Source organism: Filicampus tigris, chromosome 5 (genome assembly GCF_054856515.1).
Source record: "Filicampus tigris isolate MCC_2025a chromosome 5, RoL_Ftig_1.0, whole genome shotgun sequence".
Lineage (NCBI taxonomy): Eukaryota > Metazoa > Chordata > Actinopteri > Syngnathiformes > Syngnathidae > Filicampus > Filicampus tigris.
Genome location: NC_141221.1, coordinates 5,222,150 through 5,242,098, shown reverse-complemented (window position 1 = coordinate 5,242,098; position 19,949 = coordinate 5,222,150). Strand labels below are relative to the sequence as shown.

At 41.8% G+C, this 19,949-nt stretch overlaps 1 protein-coding gene across 2 annotated transcripts in view; it reads right to left on the bottom strand.

The window, feature by feature from the left end:
- The window catches only part of frmd3 (FERM domain containing 3), a 52,611-nt gene that overhangs the window by 12,335 nt on the left and 20,327 nt on the right, over positions 1 to 19,949 (bottom strand). The window contains exons 5-15 of one of the 2 annotated variants that reach the window (XM_086030267.1): positions 19,604 to 19,701; positions 16,481 to 16,604; positions 13,846 to 13,933; positions 13,271 to 13,359; positions 12,717 to 12,780; positions 12,460 to 12,495; positions 11,150 to 11,158; positions 7,098 to 7,186; positions 5,061 to 5,135; positions 4,687 to 4,755; positions 3,703 to 3,827 (exon numbers count right to left, since the gene is read on the bottom strand). In XM_086030267.1, the coding sequence (XP_085886393.1) occupies positions 3,703 to 3,827; positions 4,687 to 4,755; positions 5,061 to 5,135; positions 7,098 to 7,186; positions 11,150 to 11,158; positions 12,460 to 12,495; positions 12,717 to 12,780; positions 13,271 to 13,359; positions 13,846 to 13,933; positions 16,481 to 16,604; positions 19,604 to 19,701 (866 nt within the window). The remainder of the gene's footprint in view (positions 1 to 3,702; positions 3,828 to 4,686; positions 4,756 to 5,060; positions 5,136 to 7,097; positions 7,187 to 11,149; positions 11,159 to 12,459; positions 12,496 to 12,716; positions 12,781 to 13,270; positions 13,360 to 13,845; positions 13,934 to 16,480; positions 16,605 to 19,603; positions 19,702 to 19,949) is intronic. The other variant, XM_086030266.1, reaches the window with a different exon arrangement.

The window sequence follows — 19,949 nt, the reverse complement described above, 5'->3', positions numbered from 1 at the left end:
GTTGTAGTTGTTTTGCCTTGTGGAGTCTTTTGGTATTAATGTCTGTTGGCGTCGCAGTTTTCCCGTAGTCCAGTCAACTCTTTCTGCCACGCTAAATCCTCTCTCTCTCGGCCACGCCACGCATAGTCAACTCTCTCAGCCAAGTCAAGCCAAGCCAGGTCACGCCTAGCCAAGCCTCTTCACCGTGCCAAGTATCATTACAGTAGTCAATTGTATTTCCCTGCACCACTTGCCATTTCATCAAAATATCCTAAACTGTCCTCCTGCCTCGCCCTCTCGAATCTGGGTCCTTCACTCTTCTGCATCATGCCAAAACCTCACAGAAAAAAAAAAACCCAATAAGACAGACAGATCATGACAGCACTGTTCTATGAAGATATGACGGCTTTTCAAGGGTGGTACCCGCAAAAAGTTGCACTTTTAGAGACAATCAGTCTCTAAAAACTTTGGATCAAAGAGTCGTGAGTTCAAGTCCCACTGCGGATGAAAACCCGGGGCTGATTTGCTGGAGTGCACCTACATAAAACTGTAAAAACAGCCAAGAGGCGCTGAACATAGAACGGTGTAAAAGTGGGGAACATACCTGTCACTTTTCGGACCACAAAGATGAAACCTGGTGTCCGACCAAAGGGAACATTAGCACAAACTGTACCTTAACGATAGAAATGGATTCCAACTGTACCCTTGTTTATCGTATCTGAAGTGATCGGATGACTTTTCAATGGAGTGGAACCTTTAAAGGTTTATCTTTCAGAGGGAGCAGGTGCCCCGTCTCTTAAAGATTTGGGTTTTGGTATGGTGGAGTGGAGACTCAAGTCTCACATCAAATGAAAATTGCTCACTTTATTGTCAAAGTGCTCTTGAGCAAGGCATTGACCCCCAAATACTAAAACAGCTATGAACATACCTCGACTTTTTGGACCAGAAAGGTACAACCTGGAGTCAGCCCTAAAAGAACATCAACACAAAGTGTACCTTCAAGCGGTAGTCAACCCAATTATATTTTTTTCAAGAATATGTTCCCAGCAGGCCCACTAGTTGAAACAAGGCATTCTGGTTAATTTTGCGTTTGTGGAATATAAGTTAAGTAGGCAAAATGCACTTGTTTTCAGCCATCTCCGGGGGTGGCCATTTTGTCTTCTGTCGACTGAAAATGACATCACAACGACCAATCACGGCTGACCTGTTCTCTGAATCTGAGTCGTGATTGGTCGTTGTGAGCAGTTGTGATGTCATTTTCAGTCGACAGAAGACAAAATGGCCGCCCCCAGAGATGGCTAAAAACGAGTGGATTAATACTTATTCCTCAAACGCAATATTTATCAGAATGCCCTGTTTCAACTAGTGGGCTTGCATAAAAGATATTCTTGAAAAAAATATGTTTGCGTTGACTTCCGCTTTAAGGATACAAAATGATTTCTATGTGTGTCATAAAGTCCAGTAGTTTTCCTTGACAAAACAGCACATGGCAGAAGTGTCGTCCAATCCCCTTAAGAACATCCATAAGTGATAGGCTAGTGTCACAGTGTGTGGGGACGGGCGTACAAACACAACAAGGTCGACACTGACGCCGGGTCAGCTTCCTGTTTCTCTTCTAATGTCGGAGATTAGAGCTCTGAATATAGACGGTGATTCTAGACGTCAAGGACACTTTATCCCAATGTCCTTGCAGTCGCTTGTTGACGCTTCCAAGGTGAGGTTGTGATGGAAACCAACGAGATTGAACTACCGCTGGAGATCCATCACATCCACGCGCCGTCAACTGTAGCTTCCTATCATCTTACCCTCTGCTCGTCATACCTGAGATTTGCTTCTTAATCGGATGGTAGATGGCGGCAGAACAGAGAATAAGGACGGGGGATTGATGATGAAATGCAAATGAAAAGTCATGTGGGGAACATTAACATTCTGGACTGAAAAGTTGGGTCTTTGAGGTCCTAGAAGGCTGACCTCTGTGTGTGCGTGTGCGCGTGAAAGCAGCTTTGGCACACCCACCATTAAAATGTTACCGTTTCTTCCCCACAATTTCAAACAATTCCCCAGTGTCTTCCGTAAAATGTCTGTGACATTCTTTTGTTGAAATGCTGGAGAATACTCAAGAATTACAGCGCATTCTACACGCCTGTTTCTCTGCTTGTTGAAAACGTGGTATTTTAGGGGCTAGTTGCAAGCCCGGCGTTACCATGGTGACCGATCTGAACTTTGCCACTAGAGGGACTTTGCACACTGCTTCTCGTCATCTTGCCGACGCTGGCAAGTGTGTGTGTGTGTGTGTGTAACAATAGGGAGGAGCTTGATGGCAAGGGCTTGTGTAACAGTGGGCAGGAAACTGCCTGATTGTGGATATTGAGACAAGACAAGATAAGATAAGATAAGGGAAGATAAGATAACCTTTATCAGTCCCACAATAGGAACATTTGCTAATTAAAATCAGTGCCTCCGCATGACAGCGTTTCAGTTTAGTGTAGTTTGTCAACTGCTTGAAAGTAGCTTAGGATGCAGCCCAGCTGATCATGTCAGAGGCAAGGAGGCATTGTGGAGGCGGTTTTTAAATTAGCCCCACTGTGGGCTACTCGTGCAAAATGGCTTGCTCACATTTTCAGAAACATGATCAAATATTTACTTGGTTGTTTACTTTCACACCTGATGGTCGTGCAGGCACTCAAGACACCAAACTACACAATATGTGTCCTTTAAAGTGGGAATATAGAGGAAAAACAAAGTACACTTCAGTGGTACCTTGACTTACAGGGGCGCAAATTAACAGATTTTCCGAGTTACGAGCAAAAATATGCAACCCAGAAATAAATAAATAAATAATAATATAAAATATACAAAAAAAATTCTCTCTCTCTCTCTCTCTCTCTCTCTCTCTCTCTCTCTCTATATATATATATATATATATATATATATATATATAGATAGATATTTATATATATATATATATATATAGATAGATATTTATATTTTATATTATTTTATATTTATAGAAATATACATATATTATATATGTATATGTGTATGTATATATACATATATAAATATATATATATATATATATATATATCCATATATATTCATATCCATATATATTTATATTTTATTTTATATTTATGGACCATATATATTTATATTTTATTTTATATTTATAGAAATATGAAATATATATATATATATATAAAATTCTTTTTTACATATATATTTTTGGGGGGGTAGATTGGATTGGAATGGCTTGGTCAGGTAAAAAATTCAACTCGTAAGTCAAAGTCAATGACTGTACCATAATTTCAAGCTTTGCCTCGTCACGTTAGAAAGGAGTGAAGCAATAAGAGACAAGGGTGAATGTTCTCCGCGTCAGTACAAATACGGTATAGCACGGGATTATCCCATATAATTGAATTTCATGCTCGATCTGAGGGATCTCACATCGCACACCGCACTTTAAAAATGTTGACACGCCGACATGAACACACAGAGACGAGCGTGCATAGAGAGACATGGCGGCCCCCTCAGGGAGGATCATGGGAAGGGTATTATTAGCAGGCAGCGATTGCCGTCTCCAGGGAGACCTGACGGATGGAGGGACGGGAGCATCAGCTGCTCAATTAGCGCCTGTGTGACGGGTGCATACGTGCAAGCTCACATATGACCTTCCTGTGGGATGTTCGTTTTTGTGTAGCGAGAAATACGGTAGCCGCCTACCGTTTTCCGCGGTCGTCTCGTCGTACTCGTTGGTCGAGGGCAGGGCCGGTACCAGGGGCTCCATGTTCATGATGAGGTTCTTATGACTCAATGAGCTGAAGCTCCGACTTTGGCCAAACTGCACCCTGAAAAGACAAACGTCAACAACCACGACGGATACGAATTTAGAGGAATTTTGAACAAAACGGGTAGCATTATCATTTGCAAAACACTGGCCTTTTTGTTGCGACTTTCCACAAATCTATGTGAAGGGGTTTCACAAGGGCCAGGGGAGTAAGCAGAATATGTATTTCTTTTTATTTTTTTATATCATTATGTTTGGCCCTCAATTATGTGAGTTGATATGATTTTGTGTCAAACAAAAATGGATTTTAAAAAAAAAAGCACATTTTTAGGGTGGTTTATTGTAAAAAAGAATGTTAACAAAACATAGGCCTACCACTAGTAACCACAGATTCACTATTGTTGTAATTCAAAAATCATAGCAAAGAAAAAAGCCTTTCATGACAAAATGTAGACTTCAACACAATATTCACGCCATGTTTGTGGGTTACAGACACGATTTGACCTTTTATCAAAAAGTGACGGTGTTAATGGATACAGATCAGGCTTGCGTAAAGTTAACGTTGATATTTGTAATAAACTGTCAAGCACGGGTGTAAAAAAAGGAGCATTACAGGGTGTTCCAAAAAAAAAATTGGACATCTTTTGAAATATGTATATCTGAGTTATTGCATGTCCTACATGTCCAACAACATATTCATTGCGATAGCTTCAGAACGTTCAATATGGAACCGACTGTGATATTACATACATTTTCTTTCTTGTAACTTCGTGAAAAAACGCATTCATGCGACCAATGTACTTTTTTCAGAACAATGTAAATTAAAGATGATTCCTTCCTTGCAACCTTTCTTACAAATTCCTACTCAATGTGTTTGTCTTGAACAATGGCAACACACATGCTGTGTGAGTTGACCTTACCTGCGCACCTCAGGTGGCTCCCTCTGGATTTTAGAGCTTGCTTCTATCACCTCCTTGGCTACTCGTCCACTGCAAAAAAACACATTTCACCTACATCAGTGTCATTAGAAAAACATGAAGGGAATGACCTGAGCCCCCTCTCCCAAAATGTTTCTAATTGCCTATTTTAACAGTTCAAACCAGAAATATACCACAAACGAAAACACTTTCATATAATTTCAAACCCTTCTTACAAAATGACCCTTTAAAATGAGCTGAGCAAAAAACATACAGTCAAAGACTCCCCATAACACCTGCTAACAACCCAGACTAAACGACTGGGGGAAACAACTTTTTATACGATATTCTAATTTCAACAATAACATGCAGTTCACCTGTATCTGAACCTGCTGCCCTTGAAGAAAATGTTGCTACTCGACATGGTCTTTATCTGACTTGACTTTGCACACCTATCAGAAAGCGGGAGACAAGACACACACAAATAGCGTCGTCGTTTCAAAGCATCTGTTGCAGAGGCGCTCAACAAAAACATTAGCAACTTGTGCAATTTGTGTGACTGATAAGTGCTGGATAGTAGTCATCAGCTGAGTATGAATCGATGTAATACCGTACGGGCCTTTCGTTTACAAACAGAATGGAATATTGTTATGCTTGTCTGACATGTGAGATGACATTAGTCTGTCTTGCTCCCTATGAGACACTTGAGTTGCTCTCATTAATAAGTCGATACGATGCATGGTAGTTGTTTCTGGAAACATGCCGAACTACAGAGCCGTTTTCCAATTGGACACAAGAGCCATGAGAAAATAGCCTGCAAAGTCGTCTGTGAATACGGAGTCTAACATGGACGTCTTGGCATAAAGTGTGGGGCAAAAGTGTGTTGACATTTGTTTAAGGCGAGAGGAGGGAAGGAAAAAACAAAAGACTGGTTTGAAAAGAATAAAGGAAGGAAAGAAGAAGGGGAGGGTGGAAGGATGGTAAAATGATCGTATGAAAGAAAGGAAGGAAAGGACGACGAAGCGAAGGAAGGAAGGGAGGTGTAGTAAGAGCACCAAGCACACGCTCAACAATTTTTTCCTCATTTTGCGCAGGCGGTCTCATATTTTAAAAATCTGTTACGGTGCTGAAAATCTGTATGTGAGAGTGACGCTTGGCTAGTAGACACTTCTTTATTTTCAATTCCTGACACTTCACTCTGGCCTCCGAGTAATCAGCTGCTCCGCACCCAAGGCCAACGTCTGCCGCTCGGCGAGGCGGGAATAGAGCAAAAGGTGAAACACAGAGTGATGTTTTGCCGCTTGCATGAAAATACATCGAAGCACAGCCACAACTCTTGGGTACATTTTTATAGAGTTCAAAAAAGTTTAGATTGTTGGATTTTTTTTTTTTTTTTTTAATCCAATAAGATTTCATTTTATTTGTGTTGCACTATCAATCAAATATGCCCAGTGCCTTCAGAATCAGTAATCGTATCTAATATAACATCAACTATATTAGCAGTGTTGCCTCAACCAATCGGATTGCAAATTCATCCTCACAGGGCCAGCAAGCTGGCACTCAATGAATGATATCAGCATGTTCTCATCCTCTGATTGGTTGGTCAGAGCAAAACTTCTTACAGCCAACTTTGATGAACAACATGCCATGTTGTTAGATAAATACTGATACTGAACTGCTACATACAGGGGCGGAGCCAGAACGTGACTAATGGGTGGAAAAATCAGGGTGGGCCTGAATATTTCTCTCACTGAGCACAATCCTCCTGTCTCGACACATCGTATATTCAAATAAAATGACAAACTGAATAATATGAAGTTCAGATCTTCCTTAGACAACCACAATTATGTCAGTCTTAATATTCAATAAAATTAAAAAAAAAAAAAAAAAAAAAAACACAACAAAACAAAAATTCAAAAATAATTTAATAATAATATACTAAAAATGTAAATTTTCATGAATCTCACTGGGTGGGCAGTCTGTCAATCTGGGTGGGCCTGTGCACACCCAGGCCCACCCATGGCTCCGCCCCTGGCTACAGATGATGCATGTGGCACGGATACAATTGTGCATACACACATTTTCTATAATTGCGACGCGACAGTGGCGGTGGCGGTGGATTAGGTCGGGCAAGACCCGACTGAAGGCGCGGATACCAAATGCGTGTCTTGATAATGGCAATAAGTCAATTAAAGCATTTCAGTTTGAAATTTGATGTGGCTTACTTTTTGTATACAATCCTACAAAACTCTCATAAGGAGAAGCTGCGCGGCAGGACCAAAAACGAAATTTCTGGCACGTTTTTTTTTTTAAATTTCTAATTTAATCTGAATGACTCGTGTTCAACCTTGAAGGTTCTACTGTACATAGTGAGTGTGTTCATGTGTGTGTGTGTGTGTGCGTGTGAGACACACTTGTAAAAGGCCTGATTCTCCACCCCACACTTCCACAAGTGCTTACACGCTGCAGGGGTCGAGGTGTGAAAGGTCAACACCAGTTTCTTCTGTACACAAAAAGTACAAAAGCAGAGAAAGAAAGGCCATGAGTTACCGTACAAAATCACCGTGACATACAGTGGACCCCGTTATTCGCCGGGGACGGACGGGGACTGGGCCCAAACACAAATTCTTCTGATATTTTTTTTTCCCCTCAAAAATAAACTGGAAACATTTTTGGGGAAAAATCTGCGAACAGGTGAGGTGCTGAAGTGCAAATATGCAGGGGTCCACTGCTCAGGCACAAAGAGAGGGAAGCTGTGCAAAAATGAACGGCTGACAGGCACAATTGGAAACGTGGCCGTTTTAAGCGTCAGCGCTCAGCACAAAAAGGTCAGCAGTGAGGTCCTAATGAGCTTGGAAGATGGACATATTGCTCTAAGTGCAGCTTTGCAGTCGCTGTGTGCGTCTGGTAATATGAGAAAATCAATCGATCCAGCCCGGTGCCGCGGGTGCCGGGGAGGGGGGTCGATGATGTCGGAATGACTCGGTGGAGCACGCTGACAGGCATGACGTCACGAGCCTCTGCGTGCATTTAGACATTCGAGTTGGGCCGCTGACAACGAGAGAGCGCTAACTCAATTTGGTCATTTTCAAGTTAAATGCAGAAATGAACGGAGAAAAGACATATATTGCAGATGAATACTTGTGGGTAGTAACATGCGATATAGAGTACCGTATTTCGGATCCATTTCCCAGAATTCTACCTTTCTGTACTTTATGTTTAGCCATGTGTAGCCATCTCCGGGGTCGGCCATTTTGTCACTTCCGTCAACTGAAAATGACATCACAACTGCGCAGGTAACGACCAATCACGGCTGACCTGTTTTCTGAAGCCGAGCCGTGATTGGTCGTTACCTGAGCCCTGAGTAGTTGTGATGTCAATTTCAGTCCACAGAAGTGACAAAATGGCCGCCCCCTCAGATGGCTAAAAACGGGTCGATTTTGTTGCTTAACTCATGTGCCACCAAAACAATATTAATCAGAATGCTGTGTTTCAACTAGTGGGCCTGCTGAGAACATATTCTTGAAAAAAAATATGTTTGGGTGGATTTCCACTTCAAGTCACACTCCTGCAAAATGACGAAAATGGACTTTTAACTTTTATTATTTGGCCTTCTCCAATTGGTTGGTTTTATTCTATTGAGCTGCACTTTATTATCATCCATTTACCGACTTTATTTTCTCTTGCACTTTACTATGTTTATATTGTTGTTATGACTTTCGGCTTGCTATCGGGGGTCGCCACAGCGATTAGTTTGACACTATTTTATCATCTTCCTGACACATATTGCGCCACCTCTATTTCTTAATCGGGTATTGGGACGCGCAGTGGCTGAGTAGTACCCGGGAATCAACCCATGTGTCGTCTGTGCGAAAGGCAGCACAATGTCCCACTACACTACTCGTGCATTTCAACATGTTTCAATGTTTGTGTATATTGATTTGTTCAATTATTGCTTTAAAAAAAAAAAAAAAAAAAAAAAAAAAGCTTTATATCGGGAAGTGGCCCAGAAAAGACCAGGTAAACCCTGACCTTCCGAAAGTGACTCAGTCAGCTGGATTGCAACCACTCCACTCTCCTTTCCCCTCTGTGTTACACATCACTTTACAGTAAGTGGTTTGGATTTACACACATGTGCTGCATTGGCCATGTGTGTGCGTGCGTGTGTGTTGTGTGTGTGTTAAGGTAACCGTGCTGTCCTTGGTCACACTTTGGATAAAAAAATAATTAGTGGAGGTACGGTATATATATATATATATATATATATATATATATATATATATATATATATATATATATATATATATATATATATATATACATTAGCTTGTACTGTACTATGCGTTACGGTGATAAAATGAAAGCATAAAAACGGATTGTTGAAAAGCATTACAAGTGTCGCAAAGTGGGACGGTTTCAACAGTGTATGACAAGTGAGGGCAAACATTGATGAGGTCATGCGGTGTGAGGGATGATAAACAACAAACACGCACTCACACACACACACACACACACGCGATACCACGCACACTCCCTAACTTAAGCCACAAATAGTGGTCAGGGGCATCTTTCAACTGCAGATGAGGGAGGCAGACATTATGATTATCGTTAGGATCATTTGAACTAATATTGGTGTACAGTGAAAAGTGAATCGTACGTACATCAAAGAAGACCAACCTCTGTTGTAAATCTACACTTTAACTCATTTGTGGTGTCGTTTATGTGCTCCTGTAGGTGATGCTGTTTTGGTTAGCAATGGCAATCAAATGGGCTCACTGTTTGTGACCAATATAAATCGAGAGATACGGCATTGACAGCTACTAACTGTTTTTTACCCAAATGGAAAAAGGCAGGCTTTTGAAGAAGCTGTTATTTTTCTTAAATGAATGGAACACATTGTGACTAACTTGGGCAGGGCATGTTTTAGAGGGAATCATTTACTTGAGAAAACATGGGGTACAGAAAATATGGGAAAACTCACTGGCCACTTCATTGTGTGCAACTTATAATGCTCATTTTTTGTACCTGAGAGCGCAGCTTTTATTGCCAGGAAATAATAATGATGTAGGGATGAAAAGAAACGAATCATGTGAGGCATTTACACATTTTATTCCATTACAACACGTAAGATGCCGTTCTCCTTCAAACAATGAATAGACATGAGGTGTGGGCAAACTTTTATGCTCAAAAGCCATATCTGAAATTAAAACAGACAGATAAGAAAGGCCATTCGGAGATGTAGTTTGAAAAAAAAAATGCATTACTTGCAATACATTACTTACAGCATAACACTTTCTAGTCAAATGAAACTTTGATTAATTAACCAATTATTCGATATGATAAAAATTCATATACAAATTGTATATTTTTCTATTATTTACAATAGATGTATTAACCTTTTTTTATTTTATTTCAAATGTAAAGGTAGAAACATTTTATTTAGTACTTGCAATAAATAATTAAAAAAATAAAATTTCGAGGAAAAAAAACAAATACTACAAGCCTCTTGTTGATGTAAATGCTTGGTGGGCCAGATTAAAAGATGAAGCATACGTTTACCACCCTTGGCTCCACCCACAAACACGAGCACTTGTAGAAATGAAGGCTTCCTCTGAAATATATGCCTCCTTTAAATAGAATAAAAAATAATGTCCATGACCACTATCTGAGGTAATATGGTATGTTTTTTTTTTTCAGTGTTTTACTGAGCAGAACTTTCTCTTTGCAAGTCATACCTGATCATTGTTATATTAGCATCAGGTGTACCTAATATTGTGTGCACATTGTGTTTTCTGAACGTGCCGACATCAAGATAACAATGAGATGAGCCACAAACACTCAATAGCACCAACAATACATGAAATAAGACGACGAACAAGGACAATGATGTACAGTAATTCCCCGCTACGACCGAGCCCTGCTACGATTATTTGAAAAAAAAATTATAAACACCTATATTTATAGTTTCAACTGTAAATATACCACAGTCGGACCCCAAAACGGTTTCATATGATTTAAAATTTCAAACTCATTTTGCAACATCAACCTGAAAAATAAACGGCTCTCCTGACAACCCAGGCTAAACTTAGCTCCTCCCAGATATCAAAAGCTTTTCTGTCAGTCAAGATGTATCACGCTTCTTCGACAGCAATTACTGTACTTTTCCACTCGGGTGACATCTGGCGATTCAAGAATTGCGACTAGGTGAGCTTTCAGCAAAAAGCCAAATATAGATAACAGGGGGAAAAAAAAAAAAACGAGAACGTGCGGAAGATTACTGTACACACGAAGAAGGACACCCAACAAGCAGACAATAAACAAACATAATGTAACTTAATGTAACATGAAGGGGCCTGTGTGACAGTGGATGTGTGTGAGGTGATGGCGGTGCTTTAAGGGGAGATCACATCGTAAGATTAGAGTGCAACAGTGATTTATGGTGCCGCCCGCCTCCTCGTGTACTCACCAGTGACGACTATGTTTACAAACGGAGAGAAGAGACAGAAACACAAAGATAAAACTAAGCAGCCGTCATCACATTGGATTAGCACAGATCTAGCGGTTGGCTGGCCAGCCAACACATTGGAGACCAAACCCGGCTTTTGACTTAGCGCCTTTACAGCCAATCAGCGATGCGAGTCAGTCTCCAATGTCAAACACAATCAGCTGCAAAATAAAGAGGCACTATGCGTGACTGTGAGTGAGGCATCAAAGCTGCAACACCCAGATGTTCATGAAACGTGTACCCAAACTCAAGACTGCAATTTAAAAAAATCACATGAATGAATGATGAACTTCAGATGGCATTTAGTGAGGCAACGCCACCGGAAGAGATGAAACGGTATGAAAAATTCATATCACAATTACAGTGACCAAAATGGTGACGGTTATCAATATTATTATGATATTGTTCAATGAAATACGTCAGGGATTTATAAATGGGAGTGGCACAGTTTGAACCATTAGGTACACTTGCAAGATCTAAGAAGAGTAGAAGAAAAATGCTGTAATTACCACAAAATATATATATATATATATTAGGGGGGAACACAAATAAGAAAAATAAAAAAAATCTAAAGTACTGAGGCAAAAACAGACATATTGGAGGAAAAATACAAAAAAATAGTATGGTTAAGAAAACAAATACATAAAAGGACAATACCAGACCAAAGAAAAATATATCTATTTGGTGAAGAAATATAAAAAAATATATACAGTATATATTAGGACAAAGGTTTTTAAGAAAAAAATGCAAAACATTTCGGAGCAAAATATGAAATAGAAAATATCAGATGAAAAAAATGAAATGAAATATAATGGGAAAAAGTGTCGACCATTAACCAAAAAAATACATATAAAATCCACAAATACACACGCGCGCACACACAGTTAGAAACATAATACAAATAAACAAAAAAAGTAAACTAAAAATAAACAAGTAATACAAGCAAATACAAAACCATTAGACCAAATGACAAAAAGCAGGAAAAAAAACCCCACATATATTACATGAAAAAACAAATATTTGCGAAGGAATCATCTTGACTCGTTTCGCTGTGTTTTGTAGCACCAAAACATACGTCTAATGTCTTCTTCAAAGTCTGATCGTATACTCATCTTCTTAGACTACCTTATCTACTCTGATATCCGATCACGGCTTATTGAACTGTAAACCGTTTCATCCCTAGCTCAGTGAGTGTATTCCGGTCTAGAAGGCGTCTTGTGTTTGGGTAACATTGGGTCACATGATGGGAGTGAGGAGGTTAACACACCCACCATCCTGTTACAGTGTATCCTGCCTGTTAAGGAGATCTGAAACAGTAACAACACAAATACACAGTTTGTGTGTGATGGGCCATAAACAGCAGAGTTGCGTTTAAGGTTATCAAAGTCGAAAAGCGGGAAGGAAGGACGGCAGAAAGGTCACATGATGCACGGTGACTGTGTCAACACGAGAGGGCGTTAACACGGCGATGAAGTTTCCAACTTCATCTTGACACATGAAAGGAGACGGAGGAGGTCGACGCGCTCACCTCTTTTTGAATGCCGATGACGTAAAACGTTTTCCCTTCAAACTTGAGCTTACTGACATCGGCCCTGGACAGAGCATGGAAGCACAAAAACGTGGAAATGTGAAAAGCCAGATTAGGTTGGTTCTCTTTTTGTAGTCTTCCCAAAACTGTCCATGGAGTCTATTATTGCGCGGTAACAGAATACACAGGGCGTTTTCCAGTCAGGTTTTAAGACGCTGCCTAGCGTAGCTAGCGTAGATTTCTGCCCTGAGTCAGCCCTCTCATGAGTTTTTGATGACCCCCTTCCTGACTAATGACACAGCAGAGCATGTGTGTCTTGTTTTGTTGGACCCGATTGCATTTCATGTGATGCTACGCAGCAATGAATCGTTTCATCGACCACTGAGTGACCAGCAGTGGTTTACGTCACCCATAGCACTCCCCAGCAAACCGGGCACTGGAAATAGTACATCGAAGCACCTGGCTTTGCTAATGAAAAGATGTCAAGGGAAAGTACAGTGGAAAATGCTTACGAGTTTGTGAATAAGACACAATTCATGCATATTTTTCATTACCATTTGAGAAGATGGATCCTCTTGTTTCCCTGGAAGACCACAAAACCGGTCGCTGTGAACCCAAGGAATGCTGTGGAGCCAGTGAAGTCCTGTACACACAAACACAAATGTCCTCATGATTAGCAAGCGTCAAACACACTATACAGCATCTTTAAAGTGGAAGTCAACCCAAACATATTTTTTCTCAAGAATATGTTCTATGCAAGCCCACGAGCTGAAACAAGGCATTCTGATGAACATTGCGTTTGTGGAATAAGAGTTAATCCACTCGTTTTTAGCCATCTCTGCGGGCGGCCATTTTGTCACCTCTGTGGACTGAAAATGACACCACAACTGCTCAGGGCTCAAGTAACGACCAATCACGGCTCAGCTTCAGAAAACAGCTCCGCCTCGATTGGTCGTTGTGTGCAGTTGCGGTGTCATTTTCAGTCAACAGAAGTGACAAAATGGCCGCCCTCTGAGATTCCTAAAAAGGGATGGATTTTACTGCTTAACTCATATTCCACAAAAAAATGTGTTTGGGTTGATTTCGCTTTTAAGACCAGAGGGACTTCATAAAAAGTAGTACAAAGTACCTTGCATGGGTGCGGGTCAACTCCGTACGTTTCAAGGTTGTGAGCCCTTTGGAGCATGTTGAGTTCCGCTAAGGCAGCACATTGACCCCTGTGTGGGAGAAAAAAAACAGACATTATTACTATAAATATTTACGTCAAATGATTACTGCAAATGCACGGAAGAACACAGGAGCGGTCAGGTTGCTCACCTGGCACATAATGTATGGACGCTCTTATTTACACCAAAGGAAAATTTTGTTGTATTTTTTATTTTTTTGGAATCCTTTTTGGGGAAGACTTGATGCAGCCCAGACACACCTAGACTCGATCACCAGCATTCCTCACATTGGTATGAGATCCCTGCTCAATTTGTCTAAATTAAATGAAAAAGGTTGTTTGTTTTCGACAGTATGTGTGCTGAGGTTGGCTGGCAAACAGTCGACGTTGTAACCCACCTTGAGCCCAAAGTAAAATGGCATTCTCATGTCCAGCTCACCCACGACCCAAATGAGGCTATAGAAAATGGATGCATGATAACATCACACTAAACTGTGTCTGCAGCATGTCAACAACGAATCGTACAAACGCTCCTATGACTTCATTTGCTTCTTTCCAAACTTGTTTTGGCGTCACATCCAAGTAATCACCTTCCAAAGCTCGACCTGCTCGTCAGTCTCAAAATCAGCCCTGGTCACAAACATTTGTTTGGATGCAGAGAGCAGAAAAGGCTAATGGGAAGAACGTGCGGCAGCGCAAAAACATCGTTTTTAGCCGGTGCCGCGATTACTGTCGTTTGGACTCAATGGGGCACACTGAGGGCATTCTCGTCATCGCGTGCCCCTCCGCTGTTGACAAACGAGGGATTTGTCTTTGATGCTTCGACGCTCAGAGTGTGACGAACCTCGCAGGCTGCAGCTCAGCTATAAACAAACATACAAACACATCCTGCAGGAGTGGGATAAGAGCGTCTCCTGTACTCACCGTGTCTGCGCGGGGAAGACAAGGAAGGTAGTGTACGGCATTTTATATTTTACTTCAGTCTAACATACGTCGCAAGCGCTATTGTCAAACAACCAGCGGATCCAGAAAGCACTTCACTTTTCCCGCATTTTGTTACAGCCTCATTAGAAAATTGATTTAGCTCTTTTTTGGGAACAAACGACAACAACCGATCAGTAATGTATCCACATCGCCAGGAAGCCTCAAATTGCACGGCGGTGCATCCTGTTTCCACTCCTCACCTGTGTGTGGTTAATTCAGTTAACTGGACATGATTTGAAGAGTCAGACACCTGTTCATATAAGTTCCCACAATTGGCCGTGCATGTCCGGAGCACAAAACCACGCATTACGTTAAAAGAAATTGTCTTTCGACCTCCAAAGCAGAACTGTCTCGAGGCACACATCTGACCAAGAGTACAAAAACATTTCTGCAGCTTTCCCAATGAGCGCAATGGCCTCCATGATCCCTAGATGGAAGAAGGTCAAAACCACCAGGACTCTTTACTAGAGCGGTCTTTCGTCTAAACTGAGTGACCAGGTGCGCGGTGACCTCAGTGGTAACTCTGTCAGAGCTCCAGCGTTCTTCTGTGGACAGAAAAGTACCTTCCAGGACAACCGTCTTAGAAATGATTCCGTAATAAGCCACTCCTGAAGTTTGCCCAAAGGCACCTGAAGGACCTTTAGACCCATGAGAGCTAAACTTCTTTGATCGGATAAAGACACGGTTTGAACTCTTCAGCGTGAATGCCAAACGTCATTCTTGAAGGACACCAGGCACGGTTCGTCACCCGGCCAGTTCTGCCGAGCCTCGTGCTGTTGGAACGCTTTTAGAGCAGCAGGAATTGGGAGACTCGTCGGGATTATGAGAAATTTGAACGCAGCAATTGATATCCTGGCTGAAAAACGGCCCCAGAGCACCCTTGGACTTCAACCGGGTTGACTGTTCATCTATCAGGAGGACAATGACCCAAAGCACGCAGCCTTGATGTCAAAAGAGTCACTTCAGGACAACTCTGGGAATGTCCTTGAGTGGCCCAGTCAGTGCCTGGATTTGAATCTGATTGGAAAATCTCTGGAGAGATCACAAAATGGCTGTGCACAGATCCCCACCCATCCAATCCGCAAGAGCTTGAAGGGTGTGGCAAGGAGGAATGGGTGAAACCGGCCAAAGTGGGCCTCTGCAAATTTCTGACGGGTCAATAGGCCACGCCTAGCTCTGGTGTAGCGCTACGCCTGATTGTGGGACTTTAGAAGCAGATCATTCCAGAAGTTCAGAATTGTACAACTTCTGGGGCATTCAAATCCGGGGGTTCCACTGTAAAGTTATTGATTTAGATGAGTACGACCAATAGGAAAGTCCACAAGCCAGGATTCAACCAGGAACTCATTTTGCTGTGAGGCAACAGCGATATTTATATCCAACACAGTGTCTAAAAGCAAATTCCTGATTTGCAAACCATTTTTTCCCCCCCCCACGCCTTTAATCAAATGTCACACCATCTAAAAATAGCTTCTTCCCTCCAGTCCCATCCATCCGGTCGCTTAAGCTCTCCTTTTTTTACATCTTCAAGTGTATTCTCCCATTTTGGTTGAGTGCATGTTGACAGATCAAACCGCCACAGACACAGACATAATCGTTCCAATTTTTTTCTCACCTGAGCTCACTCTTGTGTATCTCCGTGATTTTCCTGTCCAGTTTAAGCGACTGTTTGGGGAACAGCCTGAAGTCTCTGATATAGTCGGACGGATGCTCCTCGGGGTCGTAGTCCCCCAGCTCGGCTGAATGGGGACAAAATGGTCGAGGTGAACGCACTGCGACACGGGCGGCAAATTCAAGGCTCGCTGGCTTTTTTGGGTGGCCCATGAAATCTTGACACGATTTGCCCCTAAATTCTGTTCAAAACTAGGCAGGACATGATAAAAAAAAAACAAATACAGGAGCAAATACACGTATGTAATATCATGACCAGTTTTGAAGGTGTCGAGCACAGAAGACGTAACTACGTCACACTCTAGCGACAAGCCTAGCCCGTAAACAAATGCAATGCAGCTCAGCTTCTGACGTCATGGCTTGCCAAATGAAAAAAAATAAAAAAAATAAAAACTAGTTTGGTAGAAATTAAACTAGAGGCGGATTTCAAGAGGCTCTCTGGAGCATTTTGGCAGCAATAACTAATGCCATCATTAGCGTTTTTATAGCGCAATAATTCGGACTGCTCAAAATTGATACTGTCATGTTGCTGCTTTTTGTTTCTGTTTTATTTTCTGTCTGGCAGTTTCCTTAGTGATCGATGATGAGCGGAGATGGCTGAGGCATCTGCTGGCAATTGTTGTTTTTTGAGTGTTTTTAAGGCCACCAGCATTTGAAAGGAGTCGTTGGATTGTTGCACTTGCTTAGTGCGAGTGCTTTCCATCTTGTAAGCTTATTGTTATTCTGGATTTCTTCAGTTTCTTGTCCCATAACGCCGCCGTGTTTTTTTTCCCCGTCTCCTATTCACGTAAGTATTCGGTTGTTCGGTTACTCCTTTCCGTCCGTCGCGGCTTCGTTGACCAGCGCTTCCTTACTTTTCGGTTCAATTACTGTGCCTACGACGTGCTTGTGGCAGTCCTTGTTTTCTATTTTCATAAGTGTACTTTGTATCCCTGTAAAACGTGTGGGTTTTTTTGGGTTTTTTTTTTAACCCTTAGTTATACTCTCGGCTGTGTCTGAATCGGAATCCTATACGTATTTCAACAACGCACACACACACTCATAAGAGAGCGTTACACTTGTTTGTATCCATCGTTTCCTAAAAAGAAGACAAGTGATCCATCCATTCTCCGCCTTTCCTCACTCGGGTCACAAACGTGCCGGGGCCTAACCCGGCTGACTTTGAGCGAGACGCGGCATGAAGACCAATTATTGGTTTCTAAAATGCAACAATTTGGCTGTTGATATTTCATTGTAATTGTCATGAAATCTATTCCAAGTCTACAGAAAACATAAGCAGGTTTTTCCCTTACTGTATCCAATATGAACCCAATCGAGGACTTTTAAAACCGAGGCATGCACCGAACCGTGAGCACTACAGATTGATTTCATTGTTTTTCATCTAAACAAGACATTTTGGACAATTGTTTTGTTTCCAACTTTGTGTGAAGAGTTTCTGCGCCCCAGCGCACAAAGCAAGGTCCATTAAGGCATGCTCGATGGTTTTGGCATGTAACAAAGCCCATTTGAGAAAATGTGAATGTTCTGGATGAATGGACAGAATTCCCCACAGACACACTTGGGTATTTTACCTGCAGAGTGGAAGCGCCATATTTTCTTTCACTTCCTGCGGGCAGAAAGACCAAGTTTCCCAATGCTTTTGTCTATATTCTGAACCTGCAGTCGTTAGGAACTGTACGACACCCGCACTCATAGCAGTCGCTGTCATTTTTTTCCATCGCGTTGCTATTCTGTTTCAACTGCACCGACACAGAATGGAGCCAACAAGTTGACCTGGCAATTATCCACTGAACATAATCGATTCCAAGCTTGTTTGTTTTATTCACGCTGTCGAGATGCATATTCCAATAGTTCCGCTCAGAGGGAAAAAAAAAATCGTGATTGTGTCACTTGAACCATGCAGTATAAATCCAGCCTACTTCCTCATACCACATTTAAAAATATGTCATTTTACACCTATTTGTGTGTAGTTCATAATGACGTTTTTTGGGAGTCCAGTCAGTCGCAGAGGTCAAGCCATGAATTTTTGAAGTGAGCATGAATCTGCATCTGGGGGTGACTGTTAAACCCCTGTGTGTAAACACATGGAAGGTCCCAACTGTCTTTGAAAAACAAGTCTTAATTACAAATCAGTGTAATGATGAAATCAAAGCGCTGCCTAATTAAAACTAATCCACAGCTCGGAAGTCATCACCCTGAAGGGGGGGCCGTCCTCATTACATTGTATTAATTGGAAGCGAGAGGACTGTGCTGCGGCTTCTGCGCTTTCACAGGAGCCAATCACAGAGCAGTCCACCAGACGTGTTCACTTCTAACAGAACAAATATCGCTAATCCCATCCCTAATCTGCGCACACATTCGTGACGTCACAAATGCTCAGGGCTCATGTAACGATCAATCAATCGGCTGACCTATTTTCTGAAGCTGAGCCGTGATTGGTCGTTACCTGAGCCCTGAGCATCTGTGATGTCATTTTCAGTCGACAGAAGTGACAAAATGGCCGCCCCCCCGAGATGGCTGAAAACGTGTGGATTTTGCTGCTTAACTCATATTCCACAAACGCAATATTAATCAGAATGCCGCGTTTCAACTAGCGGGGCCCCCATAGAACATATTCTTGAAAAAAAAAATGTTTTGGTTGATTTCCTTCTTGTTTGGAAGGTATCTACATACCTGTTGTGGAAAAACCCGTGACAGTATATAATACAAATCTGCTGCTTGAAAGTGATTGCCTTTTCGGGCTTTTTACAGTACATTCAGGGGTATCCGGATTTATACAGCGAATAGGTTTCAAGGTATTTCGCTTATGTTAACATGACCTGCCCCCGGGGGCGAGGCACAACGCTCAGCGCAGTCACCATATCAAGAGAGATCCCCCAGGTTGGATGCTGCAGTGGAGGCGGCACTCCTGATATGCAGCAAAAGAGCAAACGGGAGCACTCCACATCAGCGCCAATAAAAGGATGCACAGCGGACGCCATTTTACCGATCGATCGCAGTTTTAGTTCTACTAACACCTGTGTGAATGCGTAGCACACTGAATTATTGATCCGATAAACGGCCTCACCCTGCACAATGCACGCGCCCAGATAGGCAGCTTCGGCAAAGGGACAGAGGAGACGGCCGTGGTAGACGTCTCTTTTCAGCTGTAGGTAGAGCAGATACCTGCAGAGGCGAGGAAGAACAGAGAAGCAAAATGCAAATGAAGGTGAAATACCATTTATATTGTACCTAACAAGGTTCATACTGTCTTTCTTAAAGAGGGAGGCAATGCAAAAAAAAAATTTTTCAAGAATATGTTCTATGCAAGCCCACTAGTTGAAACAGGGCATTCTGATAAATATTGCTTTTGTGGAATAAGAGTTAATCCACCCGTTTTCAGACATCTATGGGGGCGGCCATTTTTTCATCTG